Source organism: Danio aesculapii, chromosome 9 (genome assembly GCF_903798145.1).
Source record: "Danio aesculapii chromosome 9, fDanAes4.1, whole genome shotgun sequence".
Taxonomy (NCBI): domain Eukaryota; kingdom Metazoa; phylum Chordata; class Actinopteri; order Cypriniformes; family Danionidae; genus Danio; species Danio aesculapii.
Window position 1 is genome coordinate 29,442,191 of NC_079443.1, and position 26,181 is coordinate 29,468,371.

General features: G+C 38.1%; 1 protein-coding gene across 1 annotated transcript in view; it reads right to left on the reverse strand.

The window, feature by feature from the left end:
• The window catches only part of klf7b (Kruppel like factor 7b), a 62,607-nt gene that overhangs the window by 14,313 nt on the left and 22,113 nt on the right, over window positions 1–26,181 (reverse strand). Inside the window, exons 2-3 of the mRNA XM_056465393.1 lie at window positions 8,288–8,897; window positions 290–413 (exon numbers count right to left, since the gene is read on the reverse strand). Coding sequence (XP_056321368.1) covers window positions 290–413; window positions 8,288–8,897 — 734 coding nt within the window. The remainder of the gene's footprint in view (window positions 1–289; window positions 414–8,287; window positions 8,898–26,181) is intronic.

The window sequence follows — 26,181 nt, forward strand, 5'->3', positions numbered from 1 at the left end:
AGCAGGGAACCGGGCCTGTGCTAACTTCCAATGAGCCCGATGCAGCACTGCTATGTGCATGCCATCAGAGAGAATTTAAGAAAACAAGAGCCGAAGGGAGGGTGCGATGGATTCTTTGAGAGGGAGAGAGTTTAGTCCTGTGGTCTCATAACTGGAGGAATTTGTTTATAGGCACTTGAGGACTGTGGACTAGCGTGGTTGAGTTTGTGTGTGGGAGTGTTACAGAATTAAAATGGTTAAATGCATGCATGCAAAGCTAGCTTTGGAGCTTTTGCTGTACGTCTCTTACCTGTCGCAGTGGTTGCACTTGAAAGGTTTGGCACCAGTGTGTTTGCGGTAGTGCCTCGTCAGTTCGTCGCTTCGTGCGAAACGCCATTCACAGCCTTCCCAGGAGCATTTGTAAGGCTTCTCACCTGCATGCACAAACACACATCATTTAATCCCCGCTTCACCATTCACACACACCTGTACACAGATGGTGCGCCTCTGGAGCGAGGCTGCCGCTGTGCCACTGCGAGTACAGTCAGCAGTTCCATTATCAACATCATTCATTACTGTTTCTCTCAATCACACATCCTAGCCAGCCAATCAGATCACTCAATTTCTTGACTAGTTGTCCAATCACAGCCCTGTAGCTCAAACCTCCTGCATTCTCAGTAGTCAAATGTAATATATATATAGAGAGAAAGAAAATGAACCAGAATTTGATTCAATCAAACGGCTGTTTTACATTTTTTTTTTGTCTGAAACTGAAGAGGGGCTGCATAAATGTGCTCAGTCACCATAACAGAACGAATTCATAACCCAAAGTCAAGTATCCAAAATGAAGCCATTTGTGCTAAATGTTCTCCACCCTCCCAGTGAGCTCTGAAATTCAAATGAAGTTAAACAGATGGGAAAGGAGATACCAATTGTTCCACATGCTGTATTTTTATGCCTCAGATTTAAAATATGGCCTTGAGTGAGGAAGGAAGGGGGGGTTCCAGCACCCGAAGAGAGGGTCCCGGCACAGTGGCAGTGTTCCTAGGGAACAGAACGGGCTTCAGCCTGGGGCCTGGGTGGGAGTGGGGAGGGTGTCGATGGCACTGATTCAGATCTGGAGGTGGTAATGATAATTGGGGTCTTAATGATGCTTAATGGGAAACAATGCCGTATTCACAGCACAAGAGCTGCCAGGTTTTCAAGCAAATGTTGTGTGCACCAATGTTACTAACTACAATAAAGCTCCATTTAAAATGAATGTTGCCCAATCAGAAAAAGTTCTTAATTAAATTGGTGCCTACCATGCTTCTAAACTAGGCTGAACACCAGGTAGGGATAAGATTTAGGGGTTTTATGTACTGTATGTAATATTTTACACATTGACTACTTTGTTGAATTTAAACAACGTGTTAAAACATAATACTGTTGTTGGCTTGATCTTCTATATATATCTGGCTGTAATAGACTAATAGGTTAGTTGATTATGATTATGATGAAATTATGCATCATTGCTAGGGTGTTCTGGGAGGTTGATGGGGAAGTAGCTATTAGGGGTGTAAATCAGACGTCTCATCACAATGTAATATAGTATCAATACTCTTAGCCAGCGATGGGATATTTGATGATACAAAATTGTATGATTAAATTCTGATTGAGTGTGAGTCTGTGGAATATTGATCAATATATCTACTGTGTACAGTACCTGGTACTCATTTCCAATTGAGCTGTACATTACATGCAGAATGGAAACTGCAGATACTGATCGGACAGAGAGTCACTACACGCTTTGTTGGATTTGCTATAAGAGATACCAAACCCACTATATTTAAATAAACAGTCACGAAGAGCCACTGTAGGATTATTTAAATTACTGTTGCATGCAAGTTAACATGGCTGCATCATGATCAGTAAATGAGATGCAGATGTTCCTCTTGTCGTGAAACATCTGTCTGAGTATTATTTATAATCTGCCCAGGTGAGGTGAAGTTTGAGAGGCGTGAAGAAAAAAACGTAACTGGTAGTCTCAAACTTTTTTATGAGCCCACAACACGCAAAGGTGTGAAAAGGGGATAGAAGGGAATTAACACACTTACAAATGTTACTGATGAAATTAAACAAAAAGAAAATTATTAGCTGCACAGCAAGTCTCTGTCTCGCTCTCCATCGATGTGCTCTCACACACAAGAGGAACTCTGTGTGTCCTCACAATAATGACATATTTACTTGCTCCCAGGGCAGTTTATATCGAAGTTGATATTTAGCCGCACCATGTTGGTGTTTCGCAACATCTATTTTTTTTCGAGGTGGGTCGTTAACCCAACGCTCAACCCCCAATCTGGAGGACCCCACAATGATGACATACAATTTAAAAATCAAATTGAAGTAATATCACCATCAACTGGTGGCTGAGCAGTAGATATCGCACTAGATGAGGCAATTCAGAATGCCACAGCAGAAGAGGTGGTGCAACTATAACCATACCTCTATAATCACACTGAGTATGAAGTGGTACTAAAATCTAATGGAAAAGCAAACCAAGTTGAGCCATACGGAACTGTGTCCGAGTCGTACTTTGCAGTGGAAAAGCCCCAAATAATACATCATTCTTAAATTGGCTGAAACTGCTGCTTTGTTGCTTCACAACGAGGCATGCATGTAGACCTCTGATTCATAAATACATAAGAAAATGTGTAGATGCACATGAAGATGTGAGAGAGAGTCTAAATAAAAGTAGATCTTAAATTAGAGGTGGTATCTACAGTTGAAGTCAGAATTATTAGCCCCTCTTTGAATTTTTTTTCTTTTTCAAATGATGTTTAACGGAGCAAGGACATTTTCACAGTATGTCTGATAGAATTTTTTTCTTCTGGAGAAAGTCTTATTTCTTTTATTTCGGCTAGAATAAGAGCAGTTTTAAAAAATTTTTAAAACCATTTTAAGCCAAAATTATTAGCCCCTTTAAGCTATATTTTTTTAGATATATTCGATTTATTGATTTTAAAGATTGATAATCAAAAATTAATGATTAGACATTAACAATCCGTTTTTAAATAAAAAGATCATACAAACAATTTTAAACTGGCCTGGAGTAGCGAGAAATTCAAGCAGTTCCACGTTAGTCTTTAAGAATGTGTCTGCACCTCTGTGACTGACTCTGAATACTGACGGAGAAAATCATAGAGAGGAGTGGAAATGATTACAGGCTGCTATTTTCTTTTTTTCCCTTTGTTGTGAGGAGAATATGATCCAATAAGATGTGGGGAAAGTGGAAGGCATTCCCTAGCAATATTTCATATCCTAAAAATGTATGCAGCTCTTATGAGAGCACGTATTTCTGTTATGAAATCAAAGAAATCCAGTCTCGTATTTTAGCTTTATGATGCAAGATGAGGTAAAAGATGACATAACGTCGGGTTTACCGCTACATTGCTCGGTCGGTCCTGAAAGTCCTATGATGCAACGCAAAGTAAAGAATGACACTGCAGGGTTGACGAGGAAAACGGCTCCACGTAAGACGTCTGGACAGTTCCTTTTTCTTTCCCCATAGATATATTTCTTGACTTTCGATGACAAAGAGAAGAGGATTTTTAAATATAATACAATGTATTTGGCCTTTTTTTTTACCAGTAGTTCACCTTTGGGAAAACGGAAAACAAGCAGCAGGCTTTCCTTGACATCCCTCATCTTTCTTTGCCAGGCAAGATGCAACCAGACAAACAGCAGGTCAAAGTGCCTTGAGGTTTATTTTATTATGTTTGCCTGTCCTTGAGCTCCTTCAATATATAAAATCAGTTGGAGGAAATATAGCGGTGTCTGCTCTCGTGTGTGTGACTGCTACAAGTGAGCAGAAAGAGCATCTCTGTGTCATTTGAAGAGTGGCGGGGCCGCAGGTGTGAGACAGCAAACGTTTCGCACTACACTTTCAATAATTGGCCAAAGACCCCCTCGTGCTTGCTCCCTCCTTATGCCGTAGCCCCCTTCCTCCCCCTCTTTATTTTGTTCCCTCACTTGCTGTCTGACAGCAGCAAGGCAGGCTTGGACCTGCAACCACGGCAACCATAACACAGGCCAATTATAACTTGGAGAGTCATGGATGCATGATGGAGTCTCCTAGCAACCAGCTGAGAGAGAGGGGAGAGAGAGAGAGTGTTAAAAGGAGAATAGAGAGAGAGAGGCATCCAGTTGGTATGCAACCTATGGACACTCCGCAATACCAACCAATTATTGCTTGCTTTAGATATGCATGATGTAGTTGCCTGGCAACCTCAACTGTACCCAAAGAGGGTAGCAGAAAGGTGGGATAGGTTTAGAATATTGGAGCTTCTATTGGCGTCTAGAGCTGCAAAAAATCAACCCATTACAGTCTTTTGATGGTCTCCTAGCAACGGGCTCCTTCCAAAACAGCAAGTTCCTTCCCTCGCACCAGTGTCCTAGGTGTGTATGGTGTGCTTAATTACATTTTCCTCAGGACAGAGTGCCGGCAAGCTATTATTGTCTGCAAAGTTTAGATTTCAGTGGCAGGGTCCAATTATCATCCATTCATTTCATCATCTCCAGTGGCTCATGATGCTTTTCAAAACGAGCTCTCTGATTGTAACCCACTTTTACCTTGCAAATCCCATTCAGGGATGTGTTATTAGCTGCTGAAAACACTGTTGACAAAGCAAAGTAGGGCCATGTCATTACCACATGGCACCACAGCTGCTCTGTGATTGATTGTGCGCATTTCAAAACATTATTTGAGAGACTTTAGACACTCAATCAAATGTATTAATGCACTTATATGATCAGAATAAAACTCCTTGATTCCTTCCAGAGTTGGGTGCAACACGTTCCCCAGTAGCAGATTACTGTATTCTAATGATATTTTAGGGGAACGCAGTAATGTAACGAACTACATTTGAAATTTGTGTAATTTGATTACAGTTACTACAGTCAATGACATTGTGTTACTTACAATATAGGTTTTGGAAGAAAAAAAATGTTTCTTTTAAATCCCGTTTTCCTCTGCAACATCATTTAATAAGCATGCGATTTTAAATTGCTGGAGAATATGAGCTGAAATGGTTGCTCTTGAGAGTGGTTGCTTCTTCAAGTGGAAATACAAACATCACTTTGATTTCATTGAGCGTAAAAACTAAAATATTGCTGTGAAATTGAGTCTGTGTCCAGTCTCTAACAAACTTTCGACAGCTTTTAACTCGAACAGCAACTTGTTCAAGCACTTGAATAGAAAGCATTCTACAACAATACTTGAAGGACACTGGCGCCCAAAAACACGGCGTACCAACTCAGCCTAAACAGGCTAAATTGAATTTTTGTGCAGGATCTGGAGTGAAGGTATCTTTTGAATGTGAAGGCAAGCAAAGCGGTATATGGGGCCGTTCACAAATCGTGTCTTCTGTGCGCGCGCACATATTAGGAGCACTTCCCAGGTGCACTCTGTTGAGTCACAGGACAAGAACGGACCGATCAGGAATTTGGAATATACAAATTAAATTAGACTAATTACCTCAGACTAACACAGAACACCCAAACACTGCGGTGCTTTTTCATGCTATTGATGTCAGTGATTAGAGGTATTCAGTTTTCTTCTAAATGTTTTCTTTTCCGGTTTGGAACAAGTGAATGAAGAGAGAATTTTAAGTTTTGGGCGAACTCTTTAAGTCTTTTGAATATGTCCAGCTGCTGCTATTTTGTATTTTTATAGGTATATTTTATATGTTTTAAAAGTAACTTCAAAGTTAAGTTATTAGTAATCTGATAAGGGGCAGCACGGTGGTGCAGTGGGTAACGCTCTCGTCTCACAGCAAGAAGGTCACTGTTTTGAGTCGTGGTCACTGTTTGGATCAGTTGGCATTTCTGTGTAAAGTTTGCATGTTCTCATGTTTGTGTGGGTTTCTTACGGGTTCTCCGGTTTCCCCCACAAGTCCAAAGACATGCAATATAAGTGAACTGGGTAGGCTAAATTGTCCGTAGTGTATGTGTGTGAATGGATGTGTATGGGTGTTTCCCAGTGATGGGTTGCAGCTGGAAGGGCATCCGCTGCGTAAAACATATGCTGGATAAGTTGGTGGTTCAGTCCACTGTGGCGACACCAGATTAATAAAGGGATTAAGCCGAAAAGAAAATGAATGAATGAATAATCTGGTAAGTAATTAGCAATGTAATCAGATTATAAGTTTCCAGTAGTCGTCAGTAATTTGAAATCGATTACTTTTTTAAAGTAACTTACCCAACACTGATTCCTTTTGTGTTCTGGCCAAATCCTCAGATAAAGAATGGCTGCATGTTTTTCCATCATACTTTCCTATGTGTGTTGTAATTATGAGGGTATAGTTATACAAAGATGTAGGCTTACTAAAAACTTGAAAGGTTTTGTTTTGCATTTTTGAAGAGTTCGGAGTACTGACGCCTATGCTGTCAGAACAATACCTATTCATGTGCATCTGCAAAGACATCATAAGGCTGTATTATGCATGTCAGGCCAGCTGGTAAAGAATAATTATATCGTGTATGTAAACATATACTACTGTTTTTGCTATTGTAAATTGTCTTTGTATTTTGCAAGGTATTTATGTATGATTTTTGTACAAAGCGATGATAAATTAATTGTTTCAAGAACATAGACTTTTAAAAAAATTATGTTGTCATGCAAATAAAAAAAAATAAGTTTTTAGGTAAACAGTTGTGAAAATTACTTATAAGACATCTTCATGTTCAAATACAGGTAAAACGTAGCAGGATTTATTTCACCCACTGAGTAAAGCGTACACCTGAGAGTAAAGGCTAATTTATACGTCTGTGTAATGTGCATGTGTATCCTCCGGTGCAACCTGCATGGTAGCATAGCCCTCGCCGTGACTGACGCTGAAACGCACCTCCCAAAAATTGTAACTACATGCCGCAACGGCACATAGTGCAAGGTCGGCTTAGGTAGCTGTGCCGCCACGGAGGGTTGTGAGCCCGATAGAGCGAGTGCTTACAAGTGCCGAGTCCCAAGAAGGAGCTCCAGATGGGAACTTTTGTTTTGTGTTTACCTTATGATTAAAGTTGTTGCACGTCCAGCAGTTCCCACCTCTGAATGAGCGAATTGGAGCTACTTGTAGCGTTTATATCCGTTATAGTAGGAATATAACATAACCTACTCCCAGTTAGTGTTACAGAAGTGTTATTGCAGAGCACGAACAGTGTGCAGAAATATAAATGCACGACTATGCACAAGGCAGGCACCATGGGTCACGCCAATCACTCAATGCAGAAGTATAAATCGGCCTTAATGCATTTATGTCTTGCAGCCAATTAAACTCTACATTAGTCTACAAGCCTACATTAAATAATCAGGCTTTTCTCTTAGTAGAATTTCTAAATCGAAACATGAATATATTGAATAAAAATGGGGTAGTGTGTGCAGGTTAAACCAGATATATTGACACTTCATCATTTTTTTTCTTCCTCTGGCTAGTTTAAAATGTAAAATGTATCAGCTTAAGAACCAAGGTTTTACGTTTGTCTTATTTCTGAATCCTGAATAAACTCTTGATTCTCTTTTCAGGGTCAGAAGAGCTCCTAAACTAAATATTAGCATAGAGTCCTGCAGCATGTAGTCTTCCCTTAAATCCAGTTGTAATTTTTCATCTCCCCATTTTTGTAATCTATTAAAATAACTGAAAAAAAAAAACAGGATTAAGCTAATTAAAAGAATAAATCTGACTTATAATATGATGAGCCAAAATGCCTCTTCAGGGTTTTTTTTATTTTGCCATTTTACCTGTTATTACTATATTCCAGACATCTAGAAAAGCTAAAGTGCCTTCAATACGCTAGTCAACAGCTGGCCACAGGGGCTAGATAAGCTGCATTGAGGCCACTGTCACAGTGGGTTTCGGGGCCACGGCAGAGTGCAACATGCTCTCAGGTTCAGCGAGAGGGCAGCAACGACAGCACCAGAGCGTGCGAGCCTGAATTAGCTGGGAAACGAGATTTAGCTCAGCTGGTCTATCAATCATCTTGCAATTACTGACTGCAGTGGCAGGTTTTGAATGGTATGGCTAGGCTCATTTTAGTCTGAGATTAAGGTGCAGGGAGAGAAAACCAGCTATCTTGCTTTGGGGCTGTGCTGCAGAAATCGAGTTAGCTTCACAAGATATTGTGTGACCCTTCTATAGAATCGAAACCTAGGCAAAGGAGATTTTCCAAACTCTAAAACTTCATCGCATTCCGTGCACAGCTACAGTTGCTACACACTCTACAGGGAAACAACATGTGAATAAAAATAGACAATCTTATGTCTGAAGTCAATCACCTGTATGTGTCCTCTGGTGTGCCTTCAGGTGGGAGCTTTTTGTGTAAACCTTTCGACAGCCATTAAACTGGCAGCGATGGACCCTCTTTTTGTTCTCTGGGATGTCCCCTCCGCCTACTGTTGCAAGTCCTCCCTCGCCATCACTCTGTGTGCCACGATTTGGTGGTGAAGGTATCGAATGTGTTGCAACCAGCTTTGCCGCTCCAAGGCCGACTTTCTTGGCCACCAGTTTCAGTGTGAGTGTGCCATCAGCTGTGGCAGTAAGAGTCTGTGTGGGCTTAACAAGATGGCGACCCAACTCTGGGGAGGAAGGTGGCGTGAGGGACGTGACTGCATTTAGCTGGGCAGGATTAACCCCTCCACTGGCTTCTTTCAGCCCTGCATCAGTACTCTTAGTGTTGGCTGGGGTATGGAGGGTTTTGGGAAGGGACACAAGTAGAGGTGGGGGGCTAGGCTCGTCAGATAAACCGGGCAGCAAAGGGTCCATCAAGTCCTCGTCGCTGTCTCCCTTCATGAATGCTGGCGTAAGAAGGCAGTCTAGCTCCTCGTCAAAGAGTTCTGAAAGCCTTTTGGGCTCTGTCTGCAGGTACCTCTCCAGTTCCAGACATGTCTGCAGGAAAAAGAGAAATGCATAAACATGAGATTTTAGCCTCAGAAAACTTTAAGTACTAAGTGTCTGAAAAACTCTGGTATAGTTGAATGTGCTACAATGAAACACGCGGTGCGCCAACACGTTTTCAGTTGGGGCTGGTTCAGTTGGTTGCACTTTGGAAGGTGTAAATGAATACATCTGCTACAAAGAGACTTTTTACACAGAAAATTGTTCAAGTGCAGCTGGGGGTGCAAGACTTTCTGGGAGAAAAACCGAACATCCATGGAATTTTTATTGCACTTGCTGCGGTTGAGGGAACAGTATTTATCCATGTAGCGTAGCACATTTCGTACTGTGCTTATTGAGCGAGAAATGACCGTCTTATTACTTAAGATACCTTTCCTCTCACTCTGGTTTTTCCTCTGATGAATACTTTGGCAGACAGAGGGAGGACGAAAAAGAAAGACGGCACTATCATGGCTCACTGACTGCTCACTCAGCAGTTTCTTTTTCAGTGGTTTAACATTATTGTTCCCCAGTCACAGTGGCCAGTTTGGATATTAGACAGTTCTGTTCAGTGTGTTGCACTAAAAGCACTTTGGCACTGCACTGGAAGTGGAGTAAACCTTATGGTTATTTAATTCATGTCAGTTGTAGGTTGCAGCTGCTGTATGTGATTTATCTACACTTATTCGGTCATCTACTTTATCTCAGACCTAAATAAACTGTCCAAAATGTAATTTTTAATCTATCATGTCTGCTAATAAGGTAATTTTTTAGTCTTTTTAATTAATTAAAATACATATGTGTTTTTACCACTAGGGAATCTGCAAAAAAGAGAAAGATATATGATTGTACAGAGTCTATTTTGCCAAATAATAAGTTTGGTAACACTTTGTTTTGATGGTCCATTTGGGTATTAGCAGACTGTCTGCTTAATATCTGTTGATACTGCTCCTTTAACAGACATTTAACTGACTACAAGAAACTTTGCAAGTACATGTCAACTTACACTAACCCTAACCCCAACCTAACAGTCTCCTTATAATCTAATGAGAATTAGTTGGTATGTAGATGCAATGTAACTTAAATTCAACAAACGGACCATCAAAATAAAGTGTGACCTTACGTTTTTGTCTTCATTGAGATAGGACAGTATAGTGATGACAGAAAGCAAAGAGGGAGAGAGCAAGATAATTTGGGAAAAGGTTCCCAAATTGTGTCTTTTGACTGTCTTTGACCAAGAATGCTACTGTATGTCATATTTAATATTTCCAACACTTTATAAATGTAATTTAATGCATGTTATTACAAAACCCACTGTGCATGCATGACTTTATTTGAGGTTACTGTTCATAATGCGCTGAAGACTCAGTTATTGCTTAAGTGAAGTATTGATCATTCATTTAACCTGAAGCCAAATGGTTCCTGTGCACTTTCTCTGACCTCATTGGTGACATTTAAAGAACAGCTAATACTGTAGCTACAATCTGACTTGTGTTATGGAATGCGGCATGGGCTTTAACAAAAACTAAAATAACTAAATCAGTCCACTGCAGCAGCTACAATTTACCACTGCAAGCTCTCCCAGTGAGCTCAGTATTCATTTATGATTCTGAGCACTACCTGGAAAGCACATAAATTATCCATTCACTAAGGCTTTTTAAAGCCATGTTTTAGTGAGCATGAATTTTAGCAACCAAGAAAGATCATGCACCTCTGGAATGATTCCATTCTTGTGCATTTTGTATTCCTTATTACTTTAATAGATACTCCGTGGACATACTCAACCTACATTGATACGCACAGAGCAGCATAAGGATACATTTTTTCTATGTCATGCAGCTTAAAGCAACATGCTATTGAGGGATGGCAGAGGGTTGAAAGAACTCAGGATAAGTAAGCACACTGTACTTTTATAGGCATCTTCACATACACATAAACAAAAAAAGAAAAGAAAATGTAGGTGCGATGCATCAACTCTTCGGGACTGGCTGCTAGAGTAGAAAGCCCCTTCATACCCAGATTATATTGTGCGTACTGAGCTCCATCTATTATAAATGCAGTGCCAGGGGGTTCATAGGCAGCTCTAAGAGGCAATGTCAGACAAAGAGCGGGCAGAAAGAGATGAGGGGGAGAATCGCAAAACTGTTATTAGCAAATGTGGATACAGTCCAAGTTAGACACAAAGGGGAAATTATCGCCAATCTCAGAGTCAGTTCCTCTCGCTGTCTCCGCTCCCTGCTTGGATAATAAAGTCGGCACATTATCTAAACTAATGTGTTTATATCTCCACCCGCATCTAACAAAACAGCCTTTTTTTCACACCCTCTCTATTTTTGGGGTTGAAATTATGATGATTTTTTCCTCATACAAATAGATTTTAATTAAGCATTTTGGCTTTCATCAGATGTCGTTTGAAGTTCTACCTCTTGATGCAAAACCGATCTCTCTCCAGCGCTCCTCTCTCTCTCTCTCTCTCTCCCTACACAGCATGCGCTGATGACTAATTAGCCACTCAAACGACCCAGCAAAGAGAGGCTCTTTATTCAGTTAATTTGCTGATGGGAAGCCTAAGTGTGTATGTGTGTGTCTGTGTGCTTGTATGTGTGTAAGATGTAGTGACTAAGAACAACACTCGAGTTAAAAGTGCTGTATTTATATATTTATTTAACATTTTGTAGGACTGTAGGAAGCACTTCTGATAAACATCCTATAAAGGGTTTTAGAATCTAATGCAATAGAAGAATATTCTAGTTTTTCATCCCTGATGAAAAACTTGTGCTCCATCTTATGCAGATATGTCCGCACGGCTATTAAAGAGTTCTAAATTGCAAATTAATCGAGTATAGTGGAGTTCAACACATGCGCAGAACCACTTGGTGGACTAACAAAATTCACCTCACACCTGTGCTATTGTAGGCTCACTATCCATGTGGACTAAAAATTGGGCTGCAAATGCAAATATTGCATCACAAGGAAAGTGCATGGACCTTTATGGAATGGCGGAAATATACATTGAGTTTAAGCATGCTCATCTTAGACGGTCTCCCAGATGGGACAATTTGGATTTCAGCTGTGGCTAAGCAGGGTTTCCAGGCTGACTGGCTGACAAGTGCCATAAATCACTTTAAACCAACATGGTCACTTGACCAGCCTAGAAGACCGGGTATTAGCAAACTAACCACAAAAAGCCCAACCAGGAAAAGGAGAACTTGAATAACTTTGGTGTCTTCATTCATGTACCAATGTTTCATGGGATTAAAGGCTTTAGGTTTCCTCTTTTTCAACATATAGCTAAATTAAAGGACCTATAATGAAACCTCACAAACTTGTTTGTGCGATCCCAATCTGTGAACCATATCCAGTTGAAGTCAGAGTTATTAGCCCCGCTTTAAATTATTTTTTCTTTTTTAAATAATTCCCAAATGATGTTTATAACAGAGCAAGGAATTTTTCACAGCATGTCTGATAATGTTTTTTCTTCTGGAGAAAGTCTTATTTGTTTTATTTCAGCTAGAATAAAAGCAGTTTTTATTTTTTAAGAACCATTTTAAGGTCAAAATTATTAACCCCTTTAAGCTATTTTTTTTTCGATTAGTCTACAGAACAAGCCATCATTATAAAATAACTTGTCTAATTACCCTAACCTGCCTTGTTAACCTAATTAACCTAGTTAAGCCTTTAAATGTCACTATGAGCTGTATAGAAGTGTCTTGAAAAATATCTAGTCAAATATTATTTACTGTCATCATGGCAAAGATAAAATAAATCAGTTATTAGAAATGAGTTATTAAAACTATTATGTTTAGAAATGTGTTGAAAAAAATCTTCTCTCCGTTACACAGAAATTGGGGAAAAAAATAAACAGGGGGGCTAATAATTCAAGGGGGTTAATAATTCTGACTTCAACTGTATACTAAAGATGAACCAAAGAAAATTATTCTTTAAACCTAAAATATTATTAATGTCATTCAGAAATATGAACGATCCAGCTGTTCTATCCATTAAAACCTTTCCTAAGCTCTGGCAATGTTTTGTTCAGAGCACAAGCACTCTCAATGATCTGGGAATGAAATCAGCCTATAATATCCTATCATTCCAACCTACAGAGTTCATAATAGTTTCCCAGGGTGCTGTGATTCCATCATACCCATTAACTCTTTTACGATCATAGCCATTCCCTTGTAAGACAGAATATGCGTCCTTCATGTACTGATGGGCTTTTGGCCTTTTTGCACACCATTTATCTATATTTCGTTCGTGTGTGTATATATTATTTGTTTGCTTTGGGGTGGGGGTAAACTATGGATGTTGCACAATTACCTTCGTAATGACACAACAATTACCCGGGAACCCTCAGAGAAAACCAAACGACACACACTCGCCATCAGCCTCAGACTCCTGAAACTCTATAGCCCATAAGGACCTCCCTCCAGGATCTGTCTGTCCATGCACCGAGAGAGATACCGAGTCGCCTGCAAATTTGCAGTGGAAGGCATATCCTATCTGTCCTGATGACATATAAACCATCATCACAGCAGGGTGGACATCAGAGTCATCTGAGGCCCTCACCGTCATGGATAGGATTTCACGGATCTCGCGTGCCTTTTCAACCGCTCTCTCTGTTTGGCTCCTGCACCTCGCTGGCTGAGCTCAGGGAGGGGAGCTGTCACTGCTGTCCTGGTGCTGGAGTGTTGGGGTGAGTAATGGTGGGGAGGCTGACAGGGGTCCGGGGAGGGGGAAGTGAGTGTGGAAGAAAACAGCTGTCAAACACACACAGTAGAGTGAAGCTTGAATCTCTTCACTTCGTCTACTGTCATCGTCCCATCCCCCTGCATCCCCCAGCTCTGGGTCTCCTGACATTTAGACAATACAGTTACAGCATGGGGATGTGCATAGTTTGTGATTTACTGTGGACCTCGGTGTGTGCATGATTGTTGTGGATGGCCAATTGATAAGTGTCCATAAAACCAATAAAGTACAAGACTTCCCAACTAAAAGAGCCACAGTAAAGTAGTTAATAACCAATAGAAGAGCTCTAAATTGAAAAGTACACATCAGTGTGGTATGATCCTGAACGGCTACTGCTCCTTTTCATCTTGCTTGTGATTCTTCCCATCAAAGCGAGCGCAGTCAATAAACGGCTGCTTCCATCGCAACCTCACTCTCACAAAAGAGATGTCAGCAACTTGTTAGGAGTCTATGGAGACACAATTGCATCTGAAAACGTAGCCCTAGCCTTCCCACTACCCGTCACTTTCACTAAACTGCAACATTTGAACAACAAGCAATCTGTGTGGCTTGAGATTGCACCAAACACTTGCAGAAATATAGTCGTATGTCAGTTTCCAAAAGTACAAGGAGAATAAACCTTAAAATATAGGTCAACAACATTTACATATATATACAGTGCTCCATATATATGAGTACACCCCCCACAAGTCTTTCATTTAATTTAATATTTTCTAAAGGATGCTTTACAATATGATATTTGTGCATATTCATTAGTTTAGTCAGTACTGAAGCCAAATCTGGAGTTAATCTAACAAAATAACTTATGATGATGGTTCAAAAATTAGTAACCCAAATGTATATGTTACGGAAAAATATAAAATAAAATTTGAAAAATAGCCAATCAAGAGAAACAAAAAATATATATAATTTTTGGCAATATTTTGCATAAATTTAAATGAATTATCTTTCAATTTCTAAAGATATTCTGTGACTAAAATATTATTTTAATAAATATATCTGTTTAATAATTCTGTTTTGTTCAAATGCACCAATAAATATTACACATATTCACTGGATAAAAATATTTTTTTAAATGGGGTGTACTCGTTTATGTTGATATATATATATATATATATATATATATATATATATATATATATATATATATATATATATATATATATATATATATATATATATATATATATATATATATATATATATATATATATATATATATATATATATATATATATCATATATATATATATATATATATATATATATATATATATATATATCATATATATATATATATATATATATATATATATATATATATATATATATATATATATATATATATATATATAGCTGAAGTCGGAATTATTAGCCCCCTTTGAATTTTTTTTTCTTTTTTAAATATTTCCCAAATGATGTTTAACAGAGCAAGGAAATTTTCACAGTATGTCTGATAATATTTTTTCTTCTGAAGAAAGTCTTATTTGTTTTATTTCGGCTAGAATAAAAGCAGTTATAAATTTTTTTAAATCCATTTTAAGGTCAAAATTATTAGCCCCTTTGAGCTATTTTTTTCCCTGATAGTCTACAGAACAAACCATCGATATACAATAACTTGCCTAATTACCCTAACCTGCCTAGTTAACCTAATTAACCTAGTTAAGCCTTTAAATGAAAAATATCTTGTAAAATATTTAGTAAAATATTATTTACTGTCATCGTGGAAAAGATAAAATAATTAGTTATTAGAAATGAGTTATTAAAACTATTGTGTTTAGAAATGTGTTGAAAAAAAATCTGCTCTCCGTTAAACAGAAATTGGGGAAAAATAAACAGGGGGGCTAATAAATCAGGGGGCTAATAATTCTGACTTCAACTGTATATACACATAATTATTTTTAAAAAACATTAAACAAAAATAGAGACCCTTTTGCAGTATGAAACCTGCATATGTACACCAAAATTACTGTGGACACCTCAACCCATAACCATACACAAATAAAGCAAATAAAACTACTTCCACTCCATCTACTTCTACTGTTTTACCACTACCTACAGCAGACTCTCCCCTTTGGCCCCCTCCTATGAAATTTTAATCAGGGGTCTGTGATGGAGTGACTTTTTGCAGACTCTCCTGCTGTGTAATAGCCCTCCTTTTTCCCTGTTTCTGCACCTGTGTCATCCCTCCCTTCCCCCATTTACACTTCCACATCCCCTTTATGCCAAATCGGTAGACTTCTCAGGAACACACACATGCACACACAGATATTCTCAAGCGTGGTGAGGCAATTAGCACCCAGGCACCACTCTTTGGTCCCCTCTGCCTTACTTTGGCCTAGTCAGACTGATAAATGTAGATTTCAAAATAAATGAATGGCAGGGACACGTGGGAGATAAATGCTAACAGCTGTTAGCAGGGACAAGACAGATATGCTCTTTTAATTTGGATGGATAATTTAATCCCGGTTCCCTTGGCCCTTGGCCACTAGTGCAGTGGATGGAGGGTTGTCTCAGGTCATTTGTCAAGTCAGGGTCTCTGTCCTCCAATGTGCAGCATTTGTTTACTGAAAAAAACGTAGATTGTACAAGGACAATGTTTCACTTACAGTGGGTTGAGAATTTGAAGGTGCAACCACATATTTTAGATCAAGTTCTTTTAGCTTATGTGTGTGTGTTATCCGGAAAATTGTGTAATTTTCGTAAAAAGCAGGATGCTAGAAAGCCATGTCTAAACCATTTGTCATTCTTCAGTGACATGCTAATGACCACCTGCCACTGATTTCTCCTTTGCTGCATAGCTGAAGAGTAGACTGAGATGCTGGTGTTGAGATGGAGCTGACTATCTGTCATGAGGAGAGTGCTGGTTGCATGTTAAGAATGATCCATTTTAAAGAACAACCAAAACAGACATCAGAGCTTCAGGAGAAAATGCAGAACTTTCACAGGCAAAATTAAAATGTGCAGAGCAGCGATATAAAACTGAAACAATAAAAAAAATGGCCTATTACTCACTGAGGATGGTGTCCTATTAGCGAGTTGGCAAAACTGGACACTCAGTGACGAATAGGCCATTGCAAATAAGCCCAAGGCTCTGGCAACGCGACTGCCTGAACGTTTTCAGGGCCAGATTTACTGAACGGCTCTTTAGTGGAAGAACCTCTGCCCCAGATTTCTCGAGAGAAAAAGACTTGATTTTTGTGTCCTGCATTTACATATAGGTTTCATTATTGTTGTGGTTGCCTGGGAACCAGATGATATTTAAATCCCGTGTGTACAACTGCGAATGTAACTTGCATGGCTTGTCAGGAAGGCATTCTGCACAAACAAAAACACATTTGGAAGGCTTACGCTGCAAAACGTCATAGGGTTGTCATCAAATTGTTCGAAACCACCTTAGCACTACACATTTGATTAATAAACAAGTGCCTTTTATACAAAAATGTAGTAGTTCATTATGGAATTTCGCATTGCAGATCCTAATTTGAAATTATACCGTACAAGGAACATTTCAATAATGAGAATAACCTGGCTTGTGTAATATCCACAAATATTTATTTACATGATAAGGTTCTACAAGGATAAATATAAATACTTGGTTTCACTTGAGCAGAATTCATGGTTTATGTGGACGTCGTCTTACCAAACACATAGTATTACATTTATCTGGATCTTGTAAATATAGAATATCTAATTGTGAATAATCATTTGGCACATTTTTACATTTTAGATGACCAGAAGCTTTAATTTAAAATACTATTGATTTTAATATAATATTTATGAAATGTCGGACTGTACATGCCTTCTTTCTGGATAAAATGTAATGGTTATATTAGTAATGTACCTGTTTTGTTTTCTTAAATTTCTTTTTATTCATGATAAAATCAAAACATGGAAGAACAATTGTGTTGTAATTAAAATAAAGGTTAGAGTTTACAAATTTTACTGAACATAATAATGCATTTGCCACAGTTTCTTTGATTTAAGCCAGATATTTATTTTAATGTGACAAAGATGCTTTTCAAAGACACGAAAGTTCAAAGTTTTGAGCATTTTGGTTAGATATACAGCACTACTTTTGATCAAATCATCCAATATTACCTCAGCCAAGTTACACATACAGCTAATTTGGTTTTAATGACTGGATTTCAGACCTTTTACAATAGATGTGTTTATATTAATTACATTAACAAATTGGTTATAACCTTAGCCAGTGTGTGCATGGCATTAAGGCTGGTTTATACTTCGGTGTCAATCGATCGCCGTGACCCTTGGCGCGTACCTTGCGTGTAGCTATGCATTTATACTTCTGCGCGCTGTTTGTGTTGCTCTGCAATAACACTTCCGAAATGCTAGCTGTACGTGCAGTAGTAGGTGATGTTATGTTTCTCTATGTTGAGTTACTTCATGGTTGTTTTGTTTTTTCTGAATGATACCTTAATGTACAAGTAGCTAAAATTTGATCATTCAAAGGCGGGAACCAGTGCACATGCAACAACTTTAATCGCAAGGTAAACACAAATCAAAAGTTTCCATCTGAAGCTCCTTCACAGGTCTTGACACTTGTAAACACTCACTCGTTAGGGCTCGTGGTTGTCAGTACCACCCACACTGGTCACAGCTACCAAGCTAACCAATCACAGAGCTTGTGATACACGTCGTTGCGACATTTAGTGACATTTTTTGAGCAGTGCGTGTCACTGTTTGCGTCAGCCATGTAGTGTAAAGTAAATTAGTTATGGGCTGGTATAAGATTTTGACGGTATGATAACCTTGGATAAAAATATCACGGTTTCACGGTATTGTGATTACTGCTCTAAAATACATTCTTTTTAAATGTCTGGGTAAAAAACAAAAACTTTTTTCCCTTTAAAAACAATATATTTTACGTAAACCTTATAATATATTTATATTACAATATATTTAAAACCTTGATTTTTCCAAACCGTGGTATACCTTAAACGGTTATCATCCCATGCCTAGTATAAATCAGCCTTTAGATGCTAGGTTCTCTGCTATGTGTAGATAAATACTCAAGTTTTATTTTCCTTTGTCTAGTGGCCTGTCTGTCTGCCAAACCTGTGAGCTAGTGAGTGTCTGAGTCCTTGGTTATGTAATGACTGCTCTTCCTAATATGAAGACATTGGCTGCAGTTTAAACCATTATGTCTTAAATATCTGTGTACCGAACTTGACCTTGCTTAGATGTGTACTTAGAGTAATTGAATCACTGGCCCTCTCCCAGTGCACAGAATCTGTTGTAACTGCTATAATTTTAGACAACAAATTTGACAAGAGCAGCTAGTTCAGAGTCATATTTTAAGGAGTCAAACATGCTTGCGCTACTGTCATTTGGAATCGTATCAAGATTATAGTTTTACCTCTCATTGCAGTCTCTTTGATCCAAAAGGAAACACGGTGTCTGTGCTACTTAATGCTCTGTTCATTTGTCTGCCTCATATCTATCATGTTTCCAATCTTGTATTATTATATATTGATGAAGGTAATGTCTAGAGCCATTTTCCTGATGCGGCTTCTGTTCGTCGCTCCTGTTGAGTTTTTTTTCTTGTCTCAGCGTGTTCACATCTGTTCGGAAACAATATTACGTGACTCCACTAAGAAATCAGATACTTGACACTAGACTGCTTCTAAGCGCTTGTAATGTCCCTCTTCTCGAAGACCATAAAAAACTCCATGCAAACACAATGCAAGGATGATCCCGCCGAGCATAATGGTCGTACAGAGCGCTCTCTAGAAAGGCTAAGCTTGGCTTTGGGTTTCAGATTAGCGTAAACTCCATGTACTCATTACTGTGTGTCAATATTTACACTTGCACACAAAGCTAATTACATGTTGACCGTGTAATGCGATTTGCAAATTTGTTTTGAAATCCTCATCCTTTCCCTGCCCTCCATTTTCCTTCCTAGCCTTTGCGTCTTGCTTATGCAGCTGCACCTTGTGAGAGAAAGAGGCTCTCCAGTGCCGTTCCTGCTCCTGTGTCTTTCTTTGGCTGGTAAACACAGACCAGCTCCTCTGGGAAATGAGAGGAAACAGACAGACAGGAACTCGGCCAGAGATGAGCACAACAGGCTTGGCAGCTGTTTCCATAGCAGCCACATTGTTGGGTTTTGAAATCTAAAAAGACAGCAGGACGCTGGTTTGGGACGTTATTGTGCGTGTTGCCTGTATCAGAAGGCACATTTTCCTGTTTCCATTATCAAGTGCAGGATAGAGCAGTGAGACCAGAGTCTGGTGAAGCAAGTAAAGAGCAGAAATGTTCTTATAAAATGAGAAGTTTTTGTGTTTATGATCAGTTATTTCACTTTAAAGGCAGTGAAATGTACCTATTCTTTGTCATAAGGGAATTTACTGAACCTACATGCATGCGGATCATTTCAAAAGTAAATTTCAAACATCACTTATAGAGTTCAGATGCAAAAACCTCTAAGTGTAGAATGTCCAAATAACAGGGCAACAGTAATGACCACTCAGAGACTTGAGAAATTCAACTTTAAATTACTTCAGCTTTGTATTAGTGAGAACAACAGCATGCATCAGCATGGAAAAATCTATCTTCTATCCATCTCACTACATACTTTTTATTCCTTCATGTATGCTAGGGCTGTGCGATTTAATTGAAATCGAATCACTATTAGCTAATCACAAGAGGCTGAGATATGAATTTGTATTATTTCATTTGCCCAGAGCACTGACTGCGCAGGTAGCAAAGAATTCTGGCCTAGATTTGGCATAAATCTGGCACAGAAGGCATACAGCATGTGGGCCAAACACGGCTCTGGTTTGGCAGAGGTGGCACCATCTTTAAAGCGGCACAGAATACTTGGGCCAGATGTAAATTGTAGTATGTGGCCCAGATGTTAATAATTGATATGTGGGCCATGTAAGTTTGGCCTATCTTGATCCACATTTAAAATACATTTTTAATATTTTCAAATAAAGAAAAAATATTCTACCAATCAAGTCACGTAAAATAAAGCACGCCTAAAGCGCAATGATTAATGGATTTATCAATTTCACTGCTGTCATGACACACCAACATATCTGGCCCAATTCAGATTCAGTTATAGGTTATTAACTTGGCTGAGACTTGGCCCAGATATGGTCCATGTTTGGCTCTTGTCTGGAAGCCAGACTTGGTCCAGTCATATACCGTAATTCACTGCTGCATGTGGGCCAATCAAAAGCTGATTGTGTGGGCCAGAGATATTTTGCTATGTGTGTGCTGTCTGTGTGTAATAGTCTTACTAGCCAACTGAGTGAGCACAACAAAGTGATGAGTGTCTTACTAAAAAGTCAGCCGGAGAGTATTGCCAGTGTCACTTAATCTAGAAGCAAGCAACAGTAAAGTACAATTTCAGAGTTGTTTCAGCCAACCTAGTTTGCTGAGTGTTCTGTAATTTTATAATAATATATATTTTTTGTTTTTATAATAAGTTACACCATCTCCCTAATTTGAGTTCAACTTGTTTACAGAAAGGTAAGGTAATTTCCTGTGTGTTTACTGTTTGCTCTAGAGAAAAATTAGTGTTTAATTTCTTAATATTTAAAAATAAATCAGAATAAATGTTTAGGTTAATATCTTTTCAGTTCCCTTTTTAACTAACACTCACTGCATTTTAGCAGTAAGAAGCTACGATGCAGATTATTGAGCTGAAGCTTGACTACAAAATTAAATCGCAAATCAAATCGAAAATCGCAATATCTGTCAAAAAATATCACAATTAGATATTTTCCCCATATCACACAGCCCTAATGTATGCTGCAATATACACAACCATTCCAGTGTATTTCTGTCATTAAACCATCAATGCGTCCATTTACATATTCTGCCAAACACTGGTCAAATGTTTTTTTTTAATGCCAAGTTCAGACTGCATGATTTTAGCCCCGATTTTGACTCTCCGACAGCTTTTGAGAAATCACATTGGTTTTCGTTTTATCACATAGATTTTCTTGATTTCTTGATGAAAACCAATCTTCTGTCCATCTACCTACATACTTTTTATTCTTTCATGTATGCTGTAATATACACTACTATTCTTGTGTCTTTCTGCCATTAAAACATAAACGCATACTTTTTCATATTCTGCCAAACACGTTTTTTTAAAACGCCGAGTTCAGACTGCATCATTTTAGCCGATTTTGACTCATTTTTGAGAAATTGCTGACAAATGCCTGACAAAATTTGCTGACAAAAGATATACTACGTGACCTTGCGTTGTTTCCATGTCACTTCTCGCATGTGTTTGGTTGCGAGACATAGTTTGAGGACCAAGACAAAGTTGTCAGTGATTCTTCCTATTAGAATATCATGCAGTGTGAAATCCCCTGTCGCTGATCCATCTTGCAGTGTAAACACAGCAGCGATGAAATGCTACCCAAGATAGTCATGCAGTGTGAAAACATCTGTGACATGACTATTTTGTAAATCGTGTAGTCTGAGCCATAACAGTAAACCGCTACTTGGATGTATTGCATTTTTTTTAAACTCTAAAATGCAAAATGAAAACTAACTTGAAGGTGAAGAAGGAAAAAGCTCTGAGAACGTTGGGCAATTAAAATGTATTCATTCCAGTAATGACAATTTTACAATTCTCAATTTTATCAGCCTTTACTCCAGCCTTCAGATATTAATCTAATATGCTGATTTGTCATCAAAAACATTTGTTGTGGTATATAAATTATGTTAACTGTGTTATAATAAAACCATAATACATTAAATTGCTCAGTAACTTTTTTTTAAAAGATAATAATTTATTTAAATGCTATTAAATAATTTATTGCCATGTTTGATCAAAAATAATAATAACAACTCATTCATTTTCTTTTCGGCTTAGTCCCTTTATTAATCAGAGGTCACCACCGCCAACTTATCCAGAATATATTTTACGCAGCAGATGCCCTTCAAGCCGCAACCCAACACTGGGAAACACCCATACACTCTTGCATTCACAAATTTACACTATGGCCAATTTAGCTTATTCATCCACCTATAGTGCATATCTTTGGACTGTAGGGGAAACCGGAGCACCCGGAGGAAACCCACGCGAACACAGGGAGAACATGTCAACGCCACACAGAAATGCCAACAGACCCAGTCAGTGCTCGAATCCGTGACCTTCTTGCTGTGAGGCAATTGTGCTAGCCACCGCACCACTGTGACGCCCAAAATAATAATGATGATGATAATAATAATAATTTCAAAAATCTTGCATACTAACAAACTATTCGAAATCCCAATTTAATATTTGGACTTGAGAATTGGCTTGGGCCTGTGACAATACACTTGAGAATAGTCTTCAACTCTCCAAGACTTTCTGCACATATCTGCTGGCTAAACATTTAGTTACATTTCTGTCTGGAAGTCACCTAACCATCATTGGTGAGAAAATACTAGCTGATAAAAATATCTGGCAGATTCGTCACCTGGTGGAAGAGGGTTGGGATAGAAAAGCATTCATTAGCCATATTTGTAGACGAGTTTATCCACGCTGACAGCTCTTGGCGGAACATTAGGGCCCTGATCAGGTTCATGACATAACCGAGACAGCTTTATTATGACAAGAACACTCATGAGGTCAGGAACAGGAAATATGCACCCTTGGCTGTCCAGTCCATCAAAACAACTGGCAATATCACTGAAGCTTTTCTCCACAGACACATGCCCCATTTCTCCACAATACGTAGAGTGATTGAGCATGCATGTAATGCGAAACAAAGAGCAATGCTAATCATGCAAGATAACAAGCAAACATTATCTGTGCACTGTACCCTTAGAGGCAGGATTACTTCACAGATGGATGCTACTACAAGCAGAGAAGTGTTACTGAGAGCATTATGACACACTTGGCACCAAAAAACAGCAAGCTAACATTGGTCTGTATATAGAGTTGTTCTGTCAAATGAATAATCCCGATTAATCGCAAAGTTTGTATTTACGTATTGTGAATGTACTATGTGTTTTTATGTATATACAGTATAAATATATGAACACAAAATATTTACATATAATACAAGTGTATATATAAAAATAAATGTATGGAAATATAAACAGGGTATACAAGCATGTGTATACTTAAACATGCATAATAATACAACCATATATATTTTGTACACGGGTAAATGTCAACCGTGCCATGGAAAAAAAAAGTTTTCACCAAAATAGCAAAAAGCTCTTTCTAAGTTCATGTGCGTAGGTTAATATTTAACAGTGCTGTTAAAATACTCAAATATCCCTGTCAACATTTTCAAACCATTTGATTTATCAGGCACATCAGTAGCAGAGAGATGTCCCATCTATAACAACACTTTTTCCTCATAAATGCAGTCATGTAAATAAATACATTTTTTTTCTATAGGGAGCCAACTCTTATCTTTTTGTGTTGTGCAGCTTAATTCACAGAATTTGTATAAAGCGTGTTGTATACTGTACACTATCTGACAAAAGTCTTGTCACCTATTCAAGTTTTAGGAACAACAAAATATAACTTGACTTCTAGTTGATCATTTAGTATCAGAAGTGGCTTATATGAAAGGCAAAGGCCTCTAGATTATGCTTATTTTACCAAAATAATATATGACCATGCCTTGATTTTTAATTATTTAATTAAGACAGTAAGGTCTGATTTTGCTTAGACAAAAGTCTTGTCACTTAACAGAAATAATGTACAGTATAGAATATAAAGTCATGGTGCAGTGGAAAAATAAGTAATTTTATGTAAGACTCCCATGAGCTTGGAAGACTGCTACTTGGAAGTATGAGAAGGAGCACTATCTTGCTTAATATTTTGCCCTCTCCTGTGGTTTGTAATGTAATGGGCAGCCCAAATGTCTTGATACCTCAAGCTGTTGATGTTGTCATGAACTCTGCATATCTCTCGCACATCCTATACTGAATGTAGCCCCAAACCATGATTTTTCCTTTAACAAACTTGACTGATTTCTGTGAGAATCTTGGGTCCATGCGGGTTCCAATAGGTCGTCTGCAGTATTTGTGATGATCGGGATGCAATTGAATAGATGATTTTTTCAGAAAAATCTACCTTCTTCCACTTTTCCAGATGATCAACTAGAAGTCAAGTTATAATTTGTTGCTCCTACAAACGGGATCAACGACAAGACTTTTGTCAGGTAGTCTAAACTTGCATACATTTTGGACACATCCCTAACACATGCTTACTTTCCTCATTTAATATATAAGACACATTTAAAAGATCGATATTTTTATGATCCCCTAACTCTGTGTGTTAGTTGGTTTGGAAAATATAAACCAATGTATTTTCTCTGAATTCAATTCTCTCTGTTTACAGCATCCATAACGCCGGAATTGCTCAACTACTAACTTTTATTAAATATGCAATTCATGACAACACCTATAGGTATATATTTGTGTTGCCTATTTTTTTTTTTTTAATCGCCAGGTAATTAAATAATATGTTGTATTCTAGCTGAGGCCACGACTTAAGCATTAAGCTCAGTCATAATTTGATGGCAATTATCTACTTGTTTCTCTCAAAGTTGTATTTTTAGTTGTTTTGTAACCCTTTTAGGCTAGATTCTTTCATGCCAGCCTTCAGTCGACGTCTCATCAAAGCTTTTACTTGATAGAGACTTTCAATAATTTAAGATTGACAGTGAAAGACCGTGTCTACCGACTGCTCCATCTGCATCCAGCCGCACAAGGAGACTTTAAGTCTGACATGGCGCAGCTGCAGCTAATGAATACCTCCATTTAAAGATGGAAGAGGCGGCCTGGGTGCCAATCAGGCTTTGGGTTTTGCTTGTATGGAACTGCTGAGAGCTATTTCTGTGTACACAAACACTGGTTTTGCTTTTAAAGTATTGTGGGACTTCAGCAACAGGGGTCACAAAAGGGACAAAGAAGCTGTGAAAGGACAGAAAAGGCACTGTGGCATCTCTCAATAACTTCATCAGCACAGGATTGTATAAGGACATAATGCGACCTTGATCTTGTTCCCTAATGAACAATGTCACTATTAACTCTTGGTGAACTCTGTGAGAAACACCTGATGAATTTGTAGTGGGGAGGAGGGACAGATGAAGCTGCTGTTGTGATATGTGCTACAATGTGGAGTCTGTGAGATGACAGAAGGCAATTTGGTTAAATAAGCAAACTTGGTTATTTGAAAGATTTTGGTTTCATGCATTTTAATCATAATCAGACTGCTGGTCATGTTGTCCATAATGTGATTAAAGTGGTGCTCTGTAAATATGCTTAGTTTGAAAAATGAATGAAGTAATTAATAAATATGATATAATGTGGTAAATGTGTATACCCCTCTTGTTTTTCTGAATAAAAATTAATGGTTAAATTAGTAAATCAGGAAATGTTATTTGCCTGTTTTGTTTTCTCAAATTTCTTTTTATTCACGATAAAATCAAAACTGAAGTACAATTGTGTTGTAATTAAAATAAAGCTTGGGGTTTACAAATAATACTAAACATAATATTGCATTTGCCACCATTTCTTTCATTTAAACCAGATATTTATTTTAATGTGTTTTGTT